This window comes from Podospora pseudocomata, assembly GCF_035222375.1.
Source record: "Podospora pseudocomata strain CBS 415.72m chromosome 1 map unlocalized CBS415.72m_1, whole genome shotgun sequence".
NCBI classification, from domain to species: Eukaryota; Fungi; Ascomycota; class Sordariomycetes; order Sordariales; family Podosporaceae; genus Podospora; species Podospora pseudocomata.
In genome coordinates this window covers 5,360,750-5,383,885 of record NW_026946363.1, presented here as the reverse complement: position 1 = coordinate 5,383,885, position 23,136 = coordinate 5,360,750, and the positions used below count along the sequence as shown (strand labels likewise).

General features: G+C 51.6%; 3 protein-coding genes across 3 annotated transcripts; all 3 read right to left on the bottom strand.

The window, feature by feature from the left end:
- Positions 1–1,311: 1,311 nt before the first annotated feature.
- QC762_118120 (uncharacterized protein) lies at positions 1,312–5,214 on the bottom strand. The gene is made up of 2 exons (XM_062886248.1): positions 2,419–5,214; positions 1,312–2,357 (listed from the first exon to the last, which is right to left on the bottom strand). Exons 1-2 carry the CDS (start codon positions 5,134–5,136, stop codon positions 1,656–1,658), a joined length of 3,420 nt encoding a protein of 1,139 aa, XP_062749313.1. The 5' UTR covers positions 5,137–5,214; the 3' UTR covers positions 1,312–1,655.
- Positions 5,215–10,445: 5,231 nt separating this feature from the next.
- QC762_118110 (uncharacterized protein) lies at positions 10,446–10,610 on the bottom strand (the record flags this gene model as incomplete). The annotated part of the gene is made up of 1 exon (XM_062886247.1): positions 10,446–10,610. The coding sequence occupies one exon, from the start codon at positions 10,608–10,610 to the stop codon at positions 10,446–10,448; it is 165 nt and encodes a 54-aa protein (XP_062749312.1).
- Positions 10,611–20,797: 10,187 nt separating this feature from the next.
- On the bottom strand, positions 20,798–22,188 carry QC762_118090 (uncharacterized protein). The gene is made up of 2 exons (XM_062886246.1): positions 21,804–22,188; positions 20,798–21,744 (listed from the first exon to the last, which is right to left on the bottom strand). The coding sequence occupies exons 1-2, from the start codon at positions 21,910–21,912 to the stop codon at positions 20,999–21,001; spliced, it is 855 nt and encodes a 284-aa protein (XP_062749311.1). The 5' UTR covers positions 21,913–22,188; the 3' UTR covers positions 20,798–20,998.
- Positions 22,189–23,136: the final 948 nt, after the last annotated feature.

Here is a 23,136-nt window from a genome sequence, read left to right as displayed (position 1 = left end):
GGGGGGGGGGGGAGGGGGGGCGTGTGGTTGGTAGGCACTACCCACACTTGCAGCACCCCGACCCTGGGGCGGCTGAATTCAACTTGGCTGCTTCTTTGCCCCTTGTGTCGCCGCAATGCTGCTGTCAGTGGATGTGGTGATGAGATGACAATAGGGCCCTGTGTTGTCTGTTGTGTCTAGCGCCGCGATGCAAGCAAGTGCTACTGCACGGTGAGATGGGATGGTTTGCGATGCGCTGTACGGGGGGTCTCCACTCGAACCCGCCAGATCGAGCTTGGTGTCCGGGAACTCGCCAGGGGGGTTTTTAAGGTTGTTTGTTGACTTGTTTCGAATAGCATAGCTATTTCTAGCCCTTCTTCAGATTCCTGAAGAAACTCTACCTGAAGCAACGGCATCCGTGCCAGTTGCGAAGCCTTCCCAAACGTGGCTCTCACCATCAAACCAATCCACCCACCAAAGGAGGGGCTGGTGAATGGGCTTGATGGTGGGGTCCACCACGAAAACGTGGATGCACAAGAATCAGGTTTGGGACCTTTTCGACAGGCCCAAAGAAAAACAAATTTACAAATTGTAACGGGAAATTCTGTTTGCGCGCAACAAACAAGAGGTTGGGGAAGACTCGAGACTCGGCAGGCACCCACACACACTTCGTATTCACTACACTAATGCATGTGTCGATCTAGGGGCCCAATTCTGCGATCTTTAACTAACTTGGCGACAAAGCGACAGCGGTGACGGGATGGATGGGCAACTTGGTTGTGGCTGAAAGGCTGAACCTAAACATGGGCAATCTGGAGGTGCTCACGAGCAAATGGCGTAAACGCCTATCTCTCAGCAACTGGGTGACTCTGATGGCTACTGTGAATCGCCACCGGCCTGGCCCGCAGGGAAGATACATATCGTTCCCGCGCACATGCAACTGGGGTAGACCACAACCATCATCATCAACTGCAACCCCAGAAGCGGTGACGGGACCTGACGGTGTCAGGGACGGGAATGAATGCACACCTGAGATGGTACTCTGCACCTCCATCTCGTGGGGCTTTGTGTATACCTCGAGTGTCATAACATTTGCGCAGCGAAAAACCTGGGGTTGTGTTCCATTGGTTCTGTAGTCTTACAAGTCTTTGGTCCACCTGACAAATCTCAAAACGGAAGCTCCCTCGCCCCAGTGGAACGATGCCCGAGGGGTTGCACGAGAAGTAAGTTTCTTCTGAATGCCGAAGTCATAGGTTTGGTGTCGTGCCGCGGTGACTCCCAATCCAAGACCGCATGATGCCTCTCCAAGTTGGGGGGTGTGCTCCACGAACTAGGCTGAAAAAAGTTCAGCCCTGCCCATACCAAGATGTCCCTTTAATCCCATCAACATAGCGGAACTGATGATTCTCTGACCTCGCTCTTTGTTGGCGCATATTGCTTAGCCACGGTGCATGATGCCTCAGAGGCGCTGCTGATTATGTGTTGATTGGACGGCTAGCCGCTGTACTGGCCCATGTGTGGCTTTTTAGCTTAGCTACTAGGCCTGAGCTTTATTGGAAAGAACCTGGAAAGCCTTTTTCGGCTCTTTGACAGACCCAGGTTCGTCTAGACGAAGTGAGTCCTGCGGCTCACAGAGATGGCAGCAACGCGAAAACATGAAGCAGGCAGCTGAGAGATCAAGTCTTTTCACCACCGTCCAGCCCGACAAATGCCACCCGAACTTTCTTCTTCGGCCGCTCAACGCCGTTGGAAGTCTCAAAAACCGTCGCCGGCTGGACCGGCATCATCTTTCTCTTCAGACCCCCATTGACCCCGTTATAGATCGGGGCATCCATCTTCTTTGGCACCACAGCATCATCTGCCTTGACAATGTCTTCATCAGGGTGGTTCAGTTCCCTCCCGGAACCTCTCCCGAACAAGAACTGCGGCTCTTGCAGCCTCGCCATTTGATCCGGTCCTCCGATCGGCTGGTCATCACCTCCCGGCAATGGAGAGATCTTGGCATTCAGGATCCATTCATAAATGGGCTTGTCGTCTAGAATAGACTTGCACTTTCTTTGCTCTGCTTGTGTCATCTCTTTGCGGCGTCGAACAATAACTTCCTCCACACTGTCTTTGAGAACCAACGTTTCGACTGTGACGGGTTTCTGCTGGCTGATACGTCGTGCTCGACCAATGGCTTGGGCCTCGACTTGCGGGTTAAGAACCGGATTGATGAAGTAAATTCTGGAAGCGGACTTCATGTCCAGACCGAAAGCTGCTTGGGTGATGTCCATGAGCAAGACTCTGAACTTGGAGCTTTGGTTAAATGTTGCAACATAGTCTGCGCGTCGTTGTGGACTCAAACCTCTCGCGTAAATGAGGTGTTGTACTTGAAGCTGTGATGGGTATTTGGGTCAGTAGAACGCCTCTTAGTTTGACGAGTGTTGGCAGACCTACAATTTCCAGAACGCCTGCGAGATAGTAAGCCACATTGTCATTCTCGTAGAAAATGATGATTTGTTCATGCTCTTGGTACTTGATCACCTGGTCGATGAGGTATGACAGTTTTGCGGAAGCGGTTGAGATGAGCCGAGTCTTCGCAAGCGGTGCAGCAATTCCTGTCCCCTTGACCTCTGCTGTTGGAAGTGAAGGCGCTTGCTGCATCTGGACGTTTCTCCCCAATATTGTAGCGCGCCGTTTGACGGGGCTACTGCTATCTTGGCCAAGTTCCGTATTGCCAGCAAGTACTTTGTTCGGTGTCGAAGTGGCTGGGGTCTGAGCTTCGATCAACTTTGTCCTTCCTTCCTGGCCACGCAGTGCCAGACGTCCATTCGCAAACATCATCTGGAGAGCTGTCGGTGCATCCAACAATGGCTGAAGAAACCTTTGTAGCTCTAGTATTATTCCAGAAGCCGTACAGACTGGATCACCCTCCTCGTCATCGAGGGACCACTCTCGACCTGCAGCAAACGGAAAGTCCTGAACATAAATGGGGAGGTCCCGAAACCGATTTGCGCATTCCTTGATGGTGTTTCCGAGTGCCAATCTACCAAAGCTGATAGCCTCACCAAGCAAAGCACGATCCTCGGCACTGACCTGTACTTTGCCTTCCTTCAAAAACTCCTCTGCGGTCTCTATCGACTTGCTGATTTGCGCCGGCGAGAAGAATGAGCCGCCAAAGAAACTTGCCTGTCTCAAGTTGCCAACAAGCTCCAATAGAGCCTTTCGCTGTCGGGGGTGAAAGAAGTAATCCTGATCAGTTCTCTCTGACTGCACGGCGTTGAAGATGATCATCATGGAGAACAGGTTGAGTGTCAGCCTGTCCTGATAAGAGCCCTCCAAAAATACAACCTTCTTGTCAACCACCGGAAGGATATTCCCAAGCTCATATAACGGATGCCGAATTATCAACGAATCAAGCGTAGTCTTGAGGCAGTTGTTCACTGTGGCAATCAAACCCGGCCAGCGCGCAGTAACATAATGAGCCCATTGAGCAGGTGTATCGCCGGTCTCGGACGACTGGTTCGCCCAAGGTCGCATCTTCAAGTAAAACGTCGCCAATGAACCAATCCGCTCCAGGTCGATCTTCTCGAGAGATTGATCCCGGCTCCCGTTGGCTGTGTCAGAAGAAGCATCAAGACCATACAGTCCCTTCGAAGGCGTGCCCGTAGCAATCCATTTTGCTGTAATTTGCAGCTCGTCGATGATGAGCTGCATGTTTCGCTTGTTGAAGTTTGTCGCGCCACCCAGTGTGTGACCTTCATCAACTATACAACGCTTGAAATGCACCTGTTTTAAAATACTGAGCGCAGAAGCCGCTTTTTCCGTCTTCCGCAAGTTCTCAAACTGCGTGGTGGACAGCAGCAGAATGTCGCTGTCCAGTACCTCTTCAAGAGAGGGCAAAGGTTGATTCTCGCTAGAAGACCACACAATGACCCGAAGTCCCACGGTGTGTTTGGCTATTTCTTGCCTCCATTGTTGTAATAGATTGAGAGGAACAAGAACAAGCGACACACTGCTGTGGAAGATTTTCCGCATGGAGGTATCGGTCGAACCCCTTTGGCGTACTGACCGAGGTCCACCCTGGGGAGGGAGTTGGTAGAATCCTGGGTTCCGTCTAACAGCAGCAGAACAGGTTGCAAACTGAAGCCCGCTTGATGAGTCACTCCCAAGGAGGTGTTTCCAGGGAATAGAATGTTTTGTGATGCAAGCTGCAGCCATATCCATCATGCTGCCCACTGTTGGTCGAACCGGCGACGCCTCTGAGTGAAAGATTTCTGGCGTTCGGGTCGGGATATGTTTGGTAGCAAGAATGAGAGACAGACATATCAGTGTTTTCCCAGAGCCCATCTCTTCAGCAAGGATTCCTCCAAGTGGGCGGTCATAGTACCGTGGCCCACGATAGGCGGAGCCAGTCACTGCATCGTAGTACCAAGACTTTCCAAACTGATCGACAACTTTGACCAGTCGTGGGTCCAATACTGGTTGTGATCGTGTCTCCCGCTGAAGCATTAGGGCAGCAGATCGTCGTTGATATGGATAGAGGGTAGTCCTCAGGCCGGGAACATCGCTGTCGAGGAGGGAGCACATAGCGTCGTAAACATCGGCATCTTCGACTTGTTCAGGCCTTGGATCTGGGGGTGGAATCCTACTGAAGATCCCGAGAAGGCACTGTTCCTGGTTCGGTGGGTACAGTTCTGCATTTGACGCTGCGGTCTCAAACATGGGAGGATGGGTGGTGGTTGGGACAAAGAAACAAGTAGGCCGTCCATGCCAGGTTGCCGTCGAATAGTCCAACTGACTTAGCAAACTTTGTCGATCTTTCTTCAAGATGGAGCTAGCCCTTGGGATGGTCACGTTGTCCACGTCGTCAGGTAGCACGTAAACTCGAACAACACCACAGCCGTGGTTGTAGGTCAGGTGAATCCAGCCATAGCGAAGCAGACGCCGGCAGTCTATTGTCACTTTCGACAGTCCTATTATTGAAGTGATCAATGTGTCTCGTGACAGCGATTCGAGATAGCTATGATCCTCAGGGTTATCGTCGGTTGCAGTTGAGCGGAAGTGAAGCCATTCATCCTGGACCTGGAGTTCCTTCGGACACACCGGACGCAGTCTTTCTTGAAGGACAATGCATCCTGCTGGAATAAACTTATCCAGAAACGCGGCACTCATCGTTTCCAGAGAGTAGATAGAAGAAGAGGTTGGTCGTCTTCACTCACTCAACAAACATGCCAGAAATGTCGATATTGAAGTCACGGTTGGTTGGTTGCCTGAAGGTTTGGACTGCAGGGCTGGGATTGGTCCGTTTGATGAGGCTGAAGCTCAGAACCACTGGTGGATCCTGTGGCTGGCTGACAGCTTGGCATTGCGGGGTGTGGGGCTCAGGAACCCGGTGCCAAGCCAGGGTCGCGTTCTGCGGAACGACCTGTAGCCGCTGACAGGCAACCTCCCATCTCCAATTCTTCGTCAGCCAGTTGTTCGAGATGTGCCTCTCTCGTGCGCGCGTCCTCTGGAACAGACCATACACAATACTCCCATCATAGTATGCGATTGTCTTTTCCAGCTAACTTCATATCGTCAATGCTTCCAAGCCACCATCAAACCTCACGTGTTCAGTTCACAGCTGGAAAGTTCATGTGAACCACTGCCTACCATCCTGCGGTATTCCTTCCCAGAGCTACTACGCCTGGCCTGATGTTTAACACACTTCACTCATGGATTTTCTTGAGCTGAGGAGGCGTCATCAGATCGGATCTTTTTAACTCCCGTGAACCCACAGACAGCAATGTCCCAACTTCACGCGTCTGTCCTCCCCGAGGATCCTTCACCTTTCTTTTTTGGCACCAACCACATAATTTCCTTGATGAGTTATGGTGGCGCCAAAAGTTATCTTCGAGATGGTCATGGTAACGTTCTCCAACAGAGCTCTGAGCGGTTAAAGCGTGTCTTCATTGCTAACTGTCTGTCGTTCGACGATTAGACTACAAATTCCTGTATATAAAGCCGAGTGGCTTTCATATGTGGACACATAAGATCGCATAACTTTGTTGTGTAAACTGCACACCGTCTTGGGATTCATCTGCATGATGAAAAGTGCCATTAAGCCATACGTATGGAAGGACCCGGTTGCGGGGAATCTGGTGGGAGCAATCTAGCTGGACGGCGTGTCATCCGCATCGTTTTCCACGGGCACAGTGTGCTGGGCGTTCGGTGGCTTCCTTCCGCAGACATGCAAAACAAGCACCCCCCTGCATCCCGAAACAACACCTCCGCAAGCAAAACTCACTCCCGTCTTTTCAATCGGGGAGAAGATGCGGTTTTGCTCTCCGTTTATCTCAGCGCCCCGGCTACCTTGTCACCTACAACATCATCTCCAGTGAGGACTCTACAAGTGGTGTACACAATGACATCTGATTGTTGTGGTCGGCAGTGGTACCGATGCCTTGCTGGGAATCGCTTGTCTGTCTTGACGCATTCCCCGGCGGCAACATCACCACATCAACACCACATCAACACCACATCAACACCATATCAACACCTCTCTGGTCAAGAATGACTTGCGCCACTGCTCTAGCGACACAGACAATACTGTGGTTCAGGAACTGAAATCTGAAGACATGGGGTGGATTGTTGGCGCTTGTTCATCCGGTTCTATGCCAAGATCAACCCGAGGGCCCGGACCGACGACAGAAGGTCTGTGTGGCTATCCCGATTTGGACAGGAGTGCTTGCTTGGTTCACTGATCGACCTCCCTCACAGCCGTTTCTCACACAGGTGAGGGTCAGTGCCCTCAAACGAGATTTATGCATAGTGCACTCCCCGCTGGAAACAGAATGCAAATGCTTCATCAGATACGTCCTGGGCGCCTGAAACTGAACATTTTTGCGGCAGTCAGACACAAGGGAGTCTACAGGGGTGTGTCCATCAAAGGTCAGGTCAGCTCGACAGTTGTCTCTCCGCGCTCTGGGCCCCAATCCTATCTACGACGTCAAGGGTACCACAGATCCTTTGGGTATGGTTCTGAGGACCAAATTGGCTCCAGTCGTCAAACACTCTCTTGCCGCCAGCCAGGCGTCTAGCCAGTACTACGGGCAGGGCGATACATCTGATCTCAACCCGATCACCCCTATGTCCCGTGTCCCAGAATACACACCCATCGGGAGAGCAAGCGGCACCTCGCTAATCTGCCACGAGTTCACCACACCCACAAGGGCTGTCTTGGAGCTCGAGCCTGGTTTCCAGTTCATTGAGCCCTTGTACAGTCCCATATCCCAGCTTTTGATCCTCAGCTTTGTCACCAACTGTTGAATGGCGGATCAACCAAGGACGTCTCCCCCAGTCGTGGACATCGGTCCCTGCTTACCTCCTGTCTCAACGTGGTAGGCTCTGCCTACCAGACATGCGAGAGATATCTCGTGCCAGCATCGTGTTGGCCTGTCAAGTTCTGGCATGTCCACTGTATCGATTCCAAGTTTAACGCATTGACTGCTCTCTATCAAAGTGGCTGCGATTTCTCGTCATGGTGTGGGAAGATCACAGCCACTAGACGCAGCAAGTGGGCAAGATAACTCTGGGGGGAACCTTAAGTCACGGCGATGTGCAGTGATGCCAAGGGCGCAATACTCTCGCCCAAATTCCTTACATGCAGCCACCCGTGAAGAGATCGTTGTGGAAGGGGTGCTGGCACACAATGCATCACTATCAACCACAGTGCTAGGTGGAGGGCTGGCTGTTGTGCCGAGACAGTTGACAGCTGGTCAGAAGAGCTACACCAACTCAGGTCACTCCCATCTTGCCCTTGACTTCGTTTCAAGATACATCTTTCCTCACGCGAAAATCCCGCTTGTTTCCTCGAAAGATCGACAGAATTGCGCCATTACATGTACCGAAAGAGAGGGACGAAAACGGATACCGCTCTCTGCTTGCCTCAAATCAGTTGGCTCCGATACAAGGAACGTTTCTGTTAGTCATTAAATCAGCCACTCACTCAACATGTTTGTGGGAGGAGATGAGCAGGATGCTTTGCTCTTTAACGAGTTACCACGCTTGCTTGGTGGAACCAAATCATGCTTAATATTCCAGGTCAGCTTGGCAGAGTTAAGTGGCCTCTATGGCAGCTGGTATCGTTATGATGAGGGGAACAAGAGCTCAAGAATGAGTCCGTTGTGAGGGGAACGTGGGTACTGGGCAGCAGGCTATATCGGAGCGCTGCTATACTCCCTTCTGGTCGCCTCTTCAGGCCTCCATAGAGTCGATATCGCTGCTGCCGCCGCCCTCCGAGAACAAGATAGTGTTGCCAACGCATCATGGTATCACCAGTCATGGATCCCCCCCTCTCTTCTCTACTCTTTCACCCCCCCCCCCTTCCTCCCCCCCTCACAGCTGCCATCTCGGTCGCCGTCGAGCGGAGTAGCTTTGCCCCCTCACCCACCCCCCTTGTAAGCTGCTTATCGTCTCACGGCAGCCGCTGGACCACGCCACCCTTCGTTCCGGTTTCTTGTTTGTCAAGTCATATAGTTTCTCTGCATGAGTTGGATGTCACATACCGCCATCCCAACGATGTTGATAGGTGGGGAGCGTCCAGGTTCTCGGTGGAATCCGACTGGACTACGACGTGAGCTGCTGACCATACCGTGAATAGGCAGAATCTTTCGCGATATTAGAAGTCAGCAAGCCAAGTTGGTACTGATGATGACACCAGCCCCAGCCAGCCTGACGAGCTAGGAGTTGGTGAAGGGCAGGACAAGCTGCAATGGCAGTCCTTCGTCTCGCCTTTCCTAGTCGTCTATATGTTGTGACCAATTCAGACTAAACTATCCATCATATATACCTTCTCCCCTCCTTATCTGAAGGCAGTGAGCACAAACAGGAAGGACAAGCCCTCCTCATCTCCACACCACCATCACACCCCCATCTAACCCCCTTCGCGCACACGCCTGCAGCCTTTGGGTCTAGACAAGCATAAGATATGCAATAAGAGGCCTCGCTCGGCAGGACCCAAGCGCGTTTCTCCTTGCTGTTGAAGAAAAACAACCTGATGATCAGTGTTAGCGTAAGGAGAGACATGCATGCATGGCCGCCCATCCATCCGCGCACTGGCTAGAGGGCTGGGAGGGTGGCCGTGGTGATGCTGGTTGGTCTCGCTCTGATTTCCCCCCCTCCGCTTCCGAGGATCTTACCGAGAAAGCTAGTCACCATCCAGTACTTTCCTTTCGACACATCATCGACGACGGTCCCCGACCGGAGATGCCCCCCATGATTGTCTTGATCTCTCTTGGACCTCCCCCAGGAGGCGGCGATAGCCTTACGCCGAAGTTTGTCTCATTTATTCTCGCGGTTTATCTGGGATCAGAAGATAGTCTCACTTCACCAGCCATGCCACACCACCATCACCGGCTGGGCTAACCGCACGGGGCTCCGAGACGTGGTAAGCCACGTTTTGTGTGTGCAAAATCTTGGATGGATGGACTGGTTGGGAACGGATGACGGTCATATTGTTACGACAATAACATCAGCAGCGCTCCTTTCTCTCCCTACTCTTGTCCTCAGTGCCGTTATGCCTTCCACCATCTTTGTCACACCTGATATCTGATATGATGATGATGAACAGCCAAGGTAACGGTTAGAAGAGAGAGGGGGGTGTATAATTGCTAGATAATGCACACTTGACACAACACACACACACATCAGCTACATGGTAGATACAGACACCAAGCCCTGCCTTCCTCTTTCTCGAAAATGGGGTGGCCACAAATTTGGTATGGGTCCTGTCAACCAACCACAACTGTTCTCCCATCAACATATGCCATCAGGCCACGGAGGAAGTTGCAGACCCCCCACCGAGAGACCAAAAGCCTTCCCTCCGTTCCCCACTTTGAGGTCTCCCCCCTCCGAAGCAGACCGGTATCCGCCCGCCCCCCCCCCCCCCACCCCTTCCTTCTCTCTCCATTGTCCCTGACCTCTTTCCCCCAATCCAACATTCGGCGCAGCTCTAGCGCTGGATTCTCCCTCACCACCTCCTACCGTCCTCTCCGTCCCGGTTGGTTGTCTTCCTGCATAGGCGTTGTATTCTGGTGGTGGTGGTGGTGTTGGTGGTATCCTCGGATTCGTTTGGTGTATTCTTCTCCCCCGCCTGATTGGCCGCAGAAAAAAAAATGAATTACAAAGATTGGTAATGACTGAAAGGGGTATTTTGGTTTCCGCTCCCGAAAAGAAAGAATGCTAGTAAAAGAAAAAGACGAGGCCGCTGATGATGATGATGATGATGATGATGATGATGATGACTCGAGAAAAAAAAAAAGGAAAAAAAGAAAAACGCCTTTCGCCTCCCCCTCCCGCCCGAACAAAAATACAAGAAAAAGCTGGTCATTCATTCATCAGGGTTTGGCATCGTTTGTCGGGGTGTGGTGGTGTACAAGGTGAGGGTTTTCCGGCAAGTCCAGGAAAAAAGGACATTGGTCGAAGAGGAGGCTGATGGTTTTTCAACCGTAGCAGAGAGGGCACTGTCCGGGCTGCATGATGTAGCGCTCGTGAGGGCCTCTGGGACACGAGCGTTGGCGGCTCCCGTCGACCGAGGTACGGAAGAAGTGTACCCCCGGGTCCATGCAGCCGGTGTAGATGTAGTAGTTTTTGGTGAAGTCGCACATTTTTTGTGCTCGAGTGAAGTTGTGACCTTGACGACGGTTAGTTTGAGCGGCACGACAGAAGAACAAAACGGGGAGATATATTACCTGGTAGGTGGTAGCCAAGTGTTGGCCGATATGTGTTGCTGTGGAGGTCAGGCTGATGTTGTTGAAGGGGATAGTTGATGAGGATGGAAGAAGACGAGGTGGTGACCCGAGTTTATATAAACAAAAAAGGAAAAGAAAAAAAAAAAAAGAAGGACCAAGTTGTGGATGGGGGTATACTTGAAATGCAACCGAGACCCAGTATAGATGGACCCCACTCGGGAGAGACGAAAGGGTCAAGACAAGAACAAGGTCAAAAAAGGCCTGAGGCGCAAATCAAGCGGGAGTGGTATGGAGAAAGAAAAAAGCGTTCAACACGCCCCCCAAGATAATGTCTCCACGGGGCCCCTGTCTTGACCGTTGCGGGCGGGAACTGCAAACAAAAATAACCCGAATAGATATCAGAAACGTCAGTTGGTCCGAGCTGAGTGGCTTTCACAAGAAACAGCTTTGATGAAAGGTGTGGGTGTTCGCCTGGTGTGTGTGGTATGCTTGTGGATTCGCAAGCGCTTGACGAGGACCACCGCTAGAAATTATATCCTGGGGTATTGTGTATAGGTGAAGTAATGGGAAACAACGCGGAAGGGTGTGTTTCCATGTTAAGAGCTGATGGAAACAAGAAGTATAACTCTGGCTTGGCCCAATGCCTGTCTGTATGCATCTCCATGATGCACAGGCAAGAAGAAGCCCTGCTCCGTGCGGGCTCACTCATCCTGTCAACCAACAAGAAGACCGAGAAGAAAGAAGAAAAAATAGTTGACATGATGGGTCAAAGAGGAACATCCTCCAGGCCTAGGACACTCGGAGCGGCCCTGCCCTGGTCCTGGGTACAAGGTAGTTTGGCCGTCACATGTGGGGCGGGTAGAAAAGAAAACGGTCTGCGCGGCGATGGTGGGTACGGATGCTGAATGGTCCCTATCCATGCAGGTCATCGCACCGATGCGTGGTTTCGTCGAGGTTTTCGAACAGGGGATCGGGAATGGAGGTTCTTTGATGAAAATGGTAAACAAAAGAGGACGGTGCAAGTGCAACTCCGGCTGCTGCACAACGGGCAGCGGGCTACCCAACAAACGGGCACCGCGTTGAGTGGAAGTCCCGAAAGGAAAAATAAGCACAACCGTCCGGCTCCTGAGACTGTGCACCTTGATGGACGTCATCCTTCATCTCGTGCCTGGAAGCCCAGCCAGGGCCCGGGGCTCAGGGCCTTCTCCGTCTCGAAGCGACGCGTGCATGCTGCGAGGTAAATCGACCGCTGCTCGCAGAAGCATTCCTGAGTGTGTGCCCTTGCATTCGCGAGCAAGACGACCCCTCGCCTGCGTCTGAGGGGCAGAGCTTGGAGCGCCGGAGCAAGGGGATGTTTTGGTGGCGTGGTGGGGTGACGAGCAGAGCTCAGGGGGTGGACGGACGGGAAGGTGGGATGTGGAGAAGGTGCACGGAAGGTGATGAGAAGCAGGACGACAGCTCTCAGCCGGAGTATGCCCGATCCCATCTTCTTCTTGGGCAGAAGCAGACGTGACTGATGAGAAGGGATTGGAGAATACAAAGAGCCAGCAGGAGGCTTGTGCGCAGAAGTCATCAAGACCTGGGCGAGAAGGTGTGTGGTGTGCTGCTACGAAAAGCTGGCCCTGGTCCACGCACTGACGACGCCGAGCAAATCCGCGACATCTCCAGAAGCTTTGGACCACTGATGCGCCGCTCCAAGGACGATCCGGTACTTGGTGACATGCGGGCGACCGTATTGGGGCGGTAATCGAGCTCTGGAGGACAGGAGGAAAAGAGGCCATGATAATTCGGAGCTGCTATAGTGTAGCATCAAGCGAGCAGATGACACTTTTTGTCGTGGGGATGTTCGACTGCGAGATTGGCACCACACCAGGTCCAATATCAGACAAACAGTCCGCATGAATATCCACCATCTTGCCCAAGTTTGCGTTTCTGCGGACCCGAATGCAAGAGCTTGACGTTTAGCTTTCCAGGGATGTCTATGTGTGTTGTACATACACATGGCGCTGTTCGCTGGGTTGGATATTGGGTCACAGGTCGCGAAGAAGGCAGCGATGAGGCACATCGCATTGAGCCGTTAAGAGTGCCAGCTCCACATGACTGTCCATCGTTTTTCTTTTGAACGCCATTGGACACACAAAAACTCCATTGAAGGCGGACTTATGGTGGAGTTAGTTTCGGGACACAAGACAGTGGGACCGCCATTTGCCAGACAGTTTCGAGAAACCGATGGCGAGGTCAAAGCGATGGTGTCAAGAGCGCGCTTTGCGTACCGTAACATCGCCCAGTACACTCATGCACGCAGGCTTCAGGGCGCAAGGTCCATCCAGATCTGGGCTGTCGACAATAAGGATGCTTGAGCTTGACAGCTTGGCTTTCCCTTCCGGGAGATTCGAAACCGCTTTTGGTTTTTTGAGATGAACACCCACAGACGCTTGTGGTAGTATCCAAAGATGCAACGTCGCCCAGCTTGCGAATCAAGTCGACAACATTAAACAGCCCGAGGGAGAACCTTGAACAGAGCTGCTGATTCCGCTTGTGTGTCCGGATTACTTGTTGAAGACTATATAGACTGCTAAGACTGCAGTTCTGTAACCCAACGTACGTTGTTGTGGTCCATGATAAGCTTGCATCTAGACCAGTACGGAAGATCTCAGTGAACTGCCGGTGCTCGAGATGCGCTCTGCTCTGAAGCGATGTCTCAGGCTGGCCGTGGGAGGCTGATCCGGGCTGCCCAAAACGGAGATGCGATCTGCCGGCTGAAGATACTTCCCACGGAGCACGTCGTCAAGCTCGCCGAAAGCGCGCTGCGGGGAAAGCTTCCATGCTCTAGCAAGCACGCAAGGTCGGTTGATCTGCGCAGGGGCCACGAGGGAAGCCTCAGTGAGAAGAACCTGTTGATGAAGACGGCACGTTGGTGAATCTGCCTGCTGGTTGTCAACCGATAAGCGCTCTGTTGGCGATTCTTCCGGTTTAACAAAGGTTTTGCCTGTCAATAGCAGGGCCGGTAAGGTGAAAGGGCGCTAATATATGGCCGAGGAGGTTGTCCTGAGGCTATTTCTAGCATATTAGGTCCTTGCCTAGCACTTCTCTCATCAGTTGTCCCATATTTCAGTTGTAGCTGGGACGAACCCCCACGACACGGCACGATGCGAGGATATCTATCATTGTGGACAGGTAGAGACGTGTATCTCGGTGGTTGTCTCTGATACCTACCCAGCCTCAAGATGTGACTGATCAACAGTGAGCGGAGCGTGTCTCGTTTGGGTAGCCGTTGGAAAAGGTCAATATGGTCAACAAATTGCTTGCTATCAACCCCGCTTGCCTCGTGCTGCATGGATGGGAATGGGGCATTCCGTCATGCGTTTGCGGGTCCGATTTGGCGAGTATCTTTTTTCGTCACAACGGCGACCGAATGTAACATCAGCGAGCTTCGTCGCTTGGCTAAGCGGTGTCGTCTTCCGCCAAGTCGACAATGGCCGGACGGACAATGTCTTGAGAGAGTCGAGGCGGAAGGTCTTGACGCTTCACGGTCCAGTTCCCCGGTCTGCCACCCATTCTTCCCAGGGCCAGGGGGAGGGCGCATAAACATCTCGATGGCGGATGCAGCCACAACGTTCCGCGACGATCACAAACGTCGAGCACCTCGTGTGGAATCAGGAAGGTGTGTGGGAGCGTGGGAGCGTGGGAGCGTGGGAGCGTGGAAGCGTCTTCGTTATGCGCAACTGGACTCGGATGAGGCTGTTTTGGGTTGCGAGGGGGGGTGCCCTGTCTTTTGGTCACTGATCAGCCGGAATGGCAGCCGTTGTGCTGTCCATGATTCGTCGTCGTAGGCAATGACTGTTAAGACGACGTTGCAGTGGGCCCGAGGGAAGTGCACAGAGCTCCCAATGATGGCCAGCATACGGAATCACACACGGTGGCACGGCGGACACGGGCGGCAGGGATACCAAAAAAAGGATGGGATCGAGAAGATGATGGCATGGCGAGGAAGACCTGCAATGCAGCCCGAACACGTTTTCTGCGAGCACTGAAGTGGCGACTTGGTTCCTGTTCCTGAAAAAGCCCCTGTTCCTGGACCCCACAACTTGAGCCCCACCATCTGCAGGGAATTCCGCATTCGTCAAAGAGCGAAACACCCGTTGCCCGCATCACAGGGCAAGGAACGGCCCGAGCTCATCTTCTTCATGTCCGCCAGCAGAGGAAACGACACCTTCATCAACTCAACTCCATACATCTTCCCAAACATTTGTGGCCGCCGCCAAAACATATATTGTTTGTTGTTTGGAGAAGAGCCTGCATCTCTGGCGCTTGGCACTCGAAGCCAGCATCAAAACGCTATCCATACCTTACCTATGCTCAGGCATTCTTTGTTCAGTCGTGTCTTCCCCAAGCCCAAGCTACCGTAACGGAACAGATGCATCAATACGATAGACGGTGGGGCGACAGCGCCATAATTCTTGGTTACAACATCCCATCAGGCCGAAATGTTGTTCGAGAAACTTGAGATGAGGTGGTACTTCGTATCAGGTCACCAGACGGGAGATCTCCGGCATTGGGACGGCTCCCCTTTTGCTTCAAAATCTTCCGACCTGGTATCGGAGTAATAACCGTGTCATAATATGCTGATACTATGCGATAATCTCAAAGCCTTCACCACCAAAGTCGTCTGATATGCGGTGATGAACCCGTCCAATTATCACCTGCGTCGGGATGCATGTAGCGCTCTGACGGGACGCGGACATTGGGACAGGATGCAACAGCAAATCGCTGCCGAGTGGGCCATCCAAATCCACCTCGACCGCCGAGCTCGCCGAGTCTAACGCAGTGGCATCTTCGAGACATGCCGGGGTTTCCGGAGCAAGCCGGAGCTGGTCGATCGGCGACCTCGCAACCCGAAACCCATGCCGGACCGGTGATTGAGCAGCCCCCCTCCCCCTCCTCGATGGCAATCCTCGAGCCCAAGGGAAAGTCACAACTGCAAGTCAGTTCTTCTCATGCATGAAGATGTTCATATGCAGTGCATGTTTCTCTTCTCACAGATGCGCGCAAACCAGGTTCCCTCGATATATTTCTTGGCAATGCTTCCCGCGCCCAGCAAAATGCCGGTCATCCTGTTGTGACAGCGCGCCGCATCCGCTTAGATTTCTCCTCCAAGCCTAGCTTGCTACCAATATAATATCAAAACTCTGGATCCGTTGCCACGCCGCTTTGTCAGAACGCCGGTCTCCCTTTTTCCTGCAGCAGACAGGAGTTGAAAGCCCAACATGGCATCGCTCGTCGTGTCCCTTCGCAGTTTCGGCAGCGGACCCCTGCTCGTACATTAAACCTCTTTTGGAGCCAGGAAATGTACGAGATCGCCGACTTGGAGACAAAATTTCCATCGTTTCTTACGTGGGGTACAATACGACGTTGTCTCCTCTTGGTGGGGGTTCCTATACTATGTAGGTAGTCTTTGGGCAATTGCATTGACGAGATTCCTTTCCTGATGCACCATTCTCCATCATATCATCCCCACACTCTTCTTGTCATTGCTCCCCCTCCGCTCGAACGAAGGCCCGGTCACCAGTAGACAAAAATTGTGTTTCATGCAACACAACAAGACGCATTGGCCAAGGTTACTTCGTCCCCCGCCCCAAGAGCGTTTCACCGCCGGCTTGTGGTGAGCTCACGAGAAGGAAAAAAATGGATGGAAGCAAGCCTTCCGGAGATTGATGGGATAAAATGCCACGTGCCCAAGGTGTGATTCGTTCCACATTGCCAACCCCATCACCCTAGGAATGCAGCTCGCCGTTTTCTGGTCTCTGTCTCCTCTCTCCGTCGTTTTCCTGTTTCTCTGAAACGGTGGGTTTCACGTGGAGAAATGCCGCGTGGGCTTGGTCCTCCACTTACTCCAGAGAACGTCACTCCCGCGGCTTGGTCGTATTCGGTTGGTTTGCTTCGTGGACGTCGACTTTTTTTTTTATGTTGCGTACACACCTTTGCTCCACTTTGTACGAAATGTAGGTACCTAATCTGGTGATCCTTGGCGGAGGTGGATGGAAAATGAAATTTTGGCATCACGGAGCTTTCCGTGGGGATTTCTATTTGGCAGGTATAGACGGTCACCCGTGGCAGTCAAGCCGGCGGTTTTTGATGGGTTAGCGTTGCGAATGTTAACCGAGGTGCCGAAAGGCGATGATGATTGAGATTCATACGAGTTCTTTTTGTCTGCGTTGCTCATGATATATTCTGAGATGACAAACGGCATCTGTGAGCAGATGTCAGACAGGTAGCCAGGGTAGTAGGCTACCAGAACCCCAACAAGGCAGACGCGTGAAAGGGTAATCTACATATGAATACACGTTTCTGAACGTGCATGCATCAGCCGAGGACCCCGTTCTCGGTGGCTGAGAGTCGGTATAGGTAAAGATTGATCATGGGTGAAGGGGTTGGATGAGAAAGTATGTCTTACTACTAGTAGCATGCACACCTGAGATTAGCTAGGAGACAAATTGGAGATGATATCCCTCCTTGTCCCCATACATCTGGGGGTTTTTTGCTTCTAATAATATCACTACAGGTACCTATTCAGATGTCACTCTTAACTGAACACGGACGGCTCTTTCTGTTGTTTTGTGAAGTTTGATGTGTAAAAGTCACCTGGGAAGTATTCAAAAGCTCTAGAGAAGTTGAACACTGAAAGTACCTATTTGGAGAGGCTGCAATGCTACTTACTAGTCCATAGCAGAACACGTGGTGGATGTATTCAAGCTTGCCTCCACGGTCCGCTCCAAACTCTCCGTCATGTCAGTTAGCCTGTCATCTCGCTTCTCAAATACTCTCTTGGCCACATTGAACCTGTAGCCGACGTCGTTCCATTCAAGATTCCACTCGGTCTCTGGTGTAGTCTCCAAGTACTCGATGAATCTCGCAATGTCGGGCTTGTCCGCCGGTTTATATGTAACCACGCGTTTGAGAGACTTGGGCTTGATAGGCGCACCGTAGGCTAAGACGGTCTTGAGCATCTTCAGGGAGCAATTCGACCGATGGCGACGTTCAATCACCTGGCTGGGACGCAAGAAAAAGAATGATGTCCTTCAACAACCGGGGCTTGGGCCTCGCCACTGATTTGCTTCCAGGCTTGGTCGGGTGAGATGCCAGAGATTCTATCATCAGAGTCGTCGACGAACTCGCTCCATCCCAGTCCGTTTTCGATGCAGATTCTCATTTATATCCTTTGCCCTGGCATATCCAGCAGCAAGCAAGAACAAATCCGTATTTTGGACTAGCAAGGTGGAGATCTGCGTCACTTCCCAACAGAGAAAGCGAACTGATCCGCGCAACGGGATAAAGCCACTGCATGAAGACATGTTCCTGGCTTCCCCCCTCACAAGGTTGATATTTGCGCCGTGCCGAAGGGGAGTTTGTATAAGTGCTGTGCCTGTATCGCCGTTGTTCTTTGCAGCTGCACACTGGAGGGGAGTAGCCAGCTGAACCTCGAAATATTGAAACTCAAAGCCCTCGTTAGGATCAACCCCTGCTTCGAGTAGCTTGGTTGCTAGAGCGGTGGAGGCATCACTGGTGAGTTTGAATTAGACATTGAAATTGAAGAGGGCTTCCCAAGTATGACTGTCGCCTTGTATCAGCTTCCAGCGACAACAGCCATTCTACCATGTCCATATGGTTTTGTGAAACTCGTCTCGGCGTGATAGCAGAGCCATATGGAGTGGCGAAAGGCTGAGCGACAAGCGTTTGTCAAGGGTCAAGTTGACATCAACTTGTCCGCTGCGAAGCAATATTTCCAACTCCTCCGGTATCACAAACCTGTAGTGGTTGGCGCGAGTTTGGAATGACGCACGTTGCCAATTCAAATATGCGCCCGCGAAATCCCCGCTGAGAAATGAAATTCAAAGAGGAGTTTATCAAGCGTGTCACACCCCACGTGTTCGCTGTTTGCAATCTCTTGAATGGGTCGCCCAAAATATCTGCGCATGGACAGTAAAGGGATACCTCTTCAGTGTTGTTGGCTGAAACGATATGAGGTTGTCGTGAAAGAGCAGGCAGGCAAGACATAATTTTGCCATGACACGACTCCCCTCTCCAGCACTGAGTGCAAATCTGCTGGCCTTTCCAAGTTCGATCTCTTTGGATACCAGATACTCCTTGACCGTGAAATGCGCCAGCCGTATGTGAGCTCTGCTATCAATCTCCGACGAGGGAGACATCGGTGAAAGTGACACAAGGCTTGAACAAGAGGTGAGTAGACGGTTCCAATAAATCCCAGTGTTTTTGATGCGAAGGCTTCCATTGGGGTCGATGCAAAGAATGTCCGAGAGCTCGCCGACTGTGAGGTCTCGCTTCGCAAAAGAGAGGGCTAGCAGTACCAGTCGAACATTTCTGAGACTTCTTGTTTCCAGTCGTGCCAGTATTCGTTCATACGTGGCGGGAAGATCTTGTGGGAGTGATGACAACACTTCGTCAATCTCCTCGGAACTGGTGCATATTTCCAAGTCGTCAAGTTGGCATTGTGCCCAGCGGAACCTGTTCAACTATGAGATAAAGACCGGAGCTCAGGATGTCGTGTGTCTTGCAACAATACTGACATGCCCGCAGCCTTCGAAGTCAGAACCTCACGAACTTTTCTTTTGACAATGTCATCCCATTCTTTCATGTCATCTGAGGATTTCATCCTATGGTCAATATACAGGCCGATGTCTGCATCGACGTCGACACCTACTAGTCTTGTCCTGGTGGGAGCGTCTTGTAGTACAAGTTCAATATCCCTTTCTGGACGGCTGAGTGCGAGAAGATGCACGCCAGAGACTTCTGAAATAGTCTTGATATGCTTCAAAAGGGTCTGCCTCTCCACACATTCATCTAGGGCATCTACTACCACAAATATTTTGGGAAAATGACCGAGGCCCGTAACAACGACTTCGAGCAAGTCGTTTAGAGATGGATCTTTGGCACTGGAAGCAATGGTCTTATCATGGAGGGCTTGGAGCGATCTGAGGCATGCGGGACTCCAAGCCGCCATCTGCGCCAATAGCGACCGGAGCATGGCGTGTACGTGTTGCTGCGTCTCGATCTGGAAGTCGAAATAGTAGAAAATGACCGGCGTTGAGGACCCATCTTCTTGGCGAAGGAGGTTTGCGACGATGGCTGAACTGATGATGGTTTTGCCTGCACCCGGGATGCCAGTGAGCCAAAGAAACTCTGCACGCTGCTGCCAATCCTTGAAAATGGGACACTCGAGGAACTACGTCCCAGTTCCCGGCTCTCACTTCGCGAGCGCATTGCGGAGATTGCGCCAGACATCGGGCGCTCTAAGCCATTGAAGTGATTGCCGGCTGGATCCGGTTTGGATATGCTGCTCCAACATGGCAGATTGCGAAGCAACAACACTTTCAATGCCCAGTAATACCGCCCTGTCAGTGTGTGTAACATTGCAAGAATGTCAGTTTGTAAGAGCAAAGCGCGATACAGATGAAAAGAAAAACCGACATGGACTGTGACTTTATGGCCAATCCAAGCTGGGTCTTTATTCGCCCATGTTGTCCAGATGCTTTGCCACATCTTTTTGCCGCAGAGGCCACAAGATTCGGTGTTTCGTATCCAGAAGGTCCAGGATAGCCGAGACTTCCTTGAAGCAGGTTGCCACAGGGTTGTCACTTCTCTCCATGATGAGGTCCTCCAGGATGGAAGCGTGGCGACGTTTTTCAGCAACACTGATGCCATTTTGGCTCGTTTGATCCAAGACGATTGTCAGGATTTGCTCCAAAATACGGGTCAAGTCTCGCAGGTCACGGGTGGTGCGGAGAGTAATGTCGCGCGCATCTTCTTTGTATACGGTGTAAACTCGTAAATCCGTGATGTGGCCTTGAGAGAGAAATCAATTAATCCGACAATCGCGGCTGCAGCCTACATATTGCCAGAAACTCAAACTTGGATGAAGACGTGTGTTGTTGTTGTTGGGTAGTCCTCGACTTGAACTCTGGAAGGAAGGACCGATATCGCCCCCAATTCGAGGTGGCAGTGCGGTTGGTTGCCTTCCAGGCCTCACAGGCCAGTCATGCACCTGTCTCACATTAAACAATAGGAGGGTTTAGGTAGGTAGGATAAGCACATGTGATAGACAGAGTGAAGAATGGTGATATTTAATGACCATGCAAGAAACGACCACCTCGGTCTATCGTTTGGTTCTGAAACGCAACAAGCCAAACACTGCCAGAAAAAGTATGTACATAGAAAAACCCCTCAGACCTTTGAACTCCTTGCCAATCATTTCTCGTGAAACCAGTGGTCGTCAATGCCGCCCAGGCTTATTGCTGTCCAGTCGCCGTCACCTCCACTTTGGGCTTGTCATCTTGCACTTTCAAATTCTTCATGTCTGACGATATCCCTGTGAATGGACACACACCAGCTGTCGGACCATCTTTGCCTTTTTGTCCGCTGGCGGGGCAGGCTGTTGCTGTGTCATCGCTGCCCTCAGAAATAGCATCTTGTTCGTTAAGAACCTTCTTTCCGTGCAGCCAGCCTTCCTTTTCGATTTCGCCAAAGTCCATGCCGTCAGTGAACTCCTCCCCATCATGGACATACCACTTGGTGAAAAGGTCGTTCTGAATCCAGATGACCTTGCCAAGGGCTTTGACGATGGCGATCTTGCGTTGGATGTGTAGACGAGGATGGGAGAGGATAGCCTCGGTGAGAACATCTTGGATAACAGCGAGTCCGGCGCCGATGTGAATGTACTCAATGTGTAATGGGTGCGTTCGGCCAATGCCTGTGTGCATCATGCCAACCTTGTCGAGGTACTCCCAGAACTCCATCTGCGCAGGATCTGAACACAACTTCTTAAGATATGCTCTGAGAAACATTTTGCGATGAAGAATCTGGGGGCTGTCCTCGTCTGGCGTGTCGTCCATGGGACCTTCGAAGGCTGTGGACCTTGTCGTAAAAGCCCGGGCGGTGATGTCATACTGCAAAAGTTTCTTGTACACAATGTTGACAACCGCTGGGATGAGGGCCTGGATATATTTGCTGCCGCTCTTCAATGCTTCGATGTCACCTGGTAAAGTCGTTAGTGTTGCTCATGCTGGGATAGCCTGGCATAAGGAAGACACTCACTGACACCGAAGTCAAGAAAAGAATGCAAGTACTTGACACGAGCCTCCAGACTGGTGTAGAGACTCTTGCGGTCAATGTGCTGCATCGGACGATTTCGTGATGTTGACATCGTGATATGGTTGCGGATGTCTTGTGGAGTGGAAGGAGAGAATGATAGAGGTTGGAGGGTTGCCGTTTAGGGATAGTCGGTGTAGTGGAGACAACCGAAATCTGGGGTCGAACAGGGGTGGTTGCAGAGTGGGAGGATGAGGCTCAGAAGACCAAATGATGCTGAGGTCAAGATATCAAAGAGCAAGAGGAGATACTGAGCTTTTCAAGCATTCCATCGAGTCAACTAGTCACGAGTTTGGTGTTGCGTGGTGTGACCATGACGCATGGGCTCAAGGTGGTGTGATGTTGAAGGCCACATCGAACCATTTGGTGTCGGACCTAATTAACGACACCTGATTGGTCACACTGGGGCCATTTACACCACAAATGGAAAGAGCCCCAATGTCAACAGGCGCTCTCTCACCCTGGGAATAAATACATAGATACTGTGCGGTTTCTTATGGGATTTCAGTTTCCCCGCTGTGTACCGACGGCAATTGCTACCTTCCATCGGCCAGATACAGTAGGCAGTGATACATTTTCAGCACGCCACGGCCCACAACCTCAACATCAACTTGTTGCCTCACATCAACTAGGTACATCAACCAGAGACTCAGCTTGTCGATTATGACTAACAAGCCCGAAGTCACGCTGGACAATTTGCACTGGGTTCATACACCGCTGGGAAAGATGATGACAGAATGAGATCTGAGTTGCACTTCTGATTTCGACCTCAACCTCACGAGCAAGACGAATCTGGCATAGATAGCGACTCTCTTGACCCTTGCATGGTATTCCGAGGGTTTATGTGCAATGCGGAAACGCTGAAAGACAGTGCACATCGACCGGTGCTAACGAGTAAGCTCTTTCTCCGCTGACCAAGTCGCCCGCAGTGGGCTACACGAACCCCAAGTCAAATTCCAACGCACGGAACCCTGAGCATATTGAGGGAGGCCAAGAGCCGCGGTGGTCTTATGATGTTAAGGATAAACTTTCCTGCTCCTCGGTCCAGTGTGTTGTCTACCGGGTATTCCAAGTGGTCGATTTTCACTTATCAAGCGGCAATATTCCTTGAGACACAAGACAGACTTCAACATAACTACAGGGAACGGCTACAGCATCGAGGGCTAACTAAGAAATGACCCGAAGCTATAATTGCACTATCTTGGAATTGGTCTCACCTTTCCGCAAGGAAATGCTCAGTCATGCTGTGTTCAGGAGCATATTCAAGCATATCTTATGT

What these genes read in the sequence shown, in the direction of transcription:
- QC762_118120 (XM_062886248.1), bottom strand. Translation starts at nt 5,136, where the DNA reads ATGAGTGCCGCGTTTCTGGATAAGTTTATTCCAGCAGGATGCATTGTC. An exon ending in TCGCAGGCGTTCTGGAAATT is followed by an intron (nt 2,358 to 2,418) that starts GTAGGTCTGCCA and finishes TACCCATCACAG; the next exon opens with CTTCAAGTACAACACCTCAT.
- QC762_118090 (XM_062886246.1), bottom strand. Translation starts at nt 21,912, where the DNA reads ATGTCAACATCACGAAATCGTCCGATGCAGCACATTGACCGCAAGAGT. An exon ending in TTTTCTTGACTTCGGTGTCA is followed by an intron (nt 21,745 to 21,803) that starts GTGAGTGTCTTC and finishes CGACTTTACCAG; the next exon opens with GTGACATCGAAGCATTGAAG.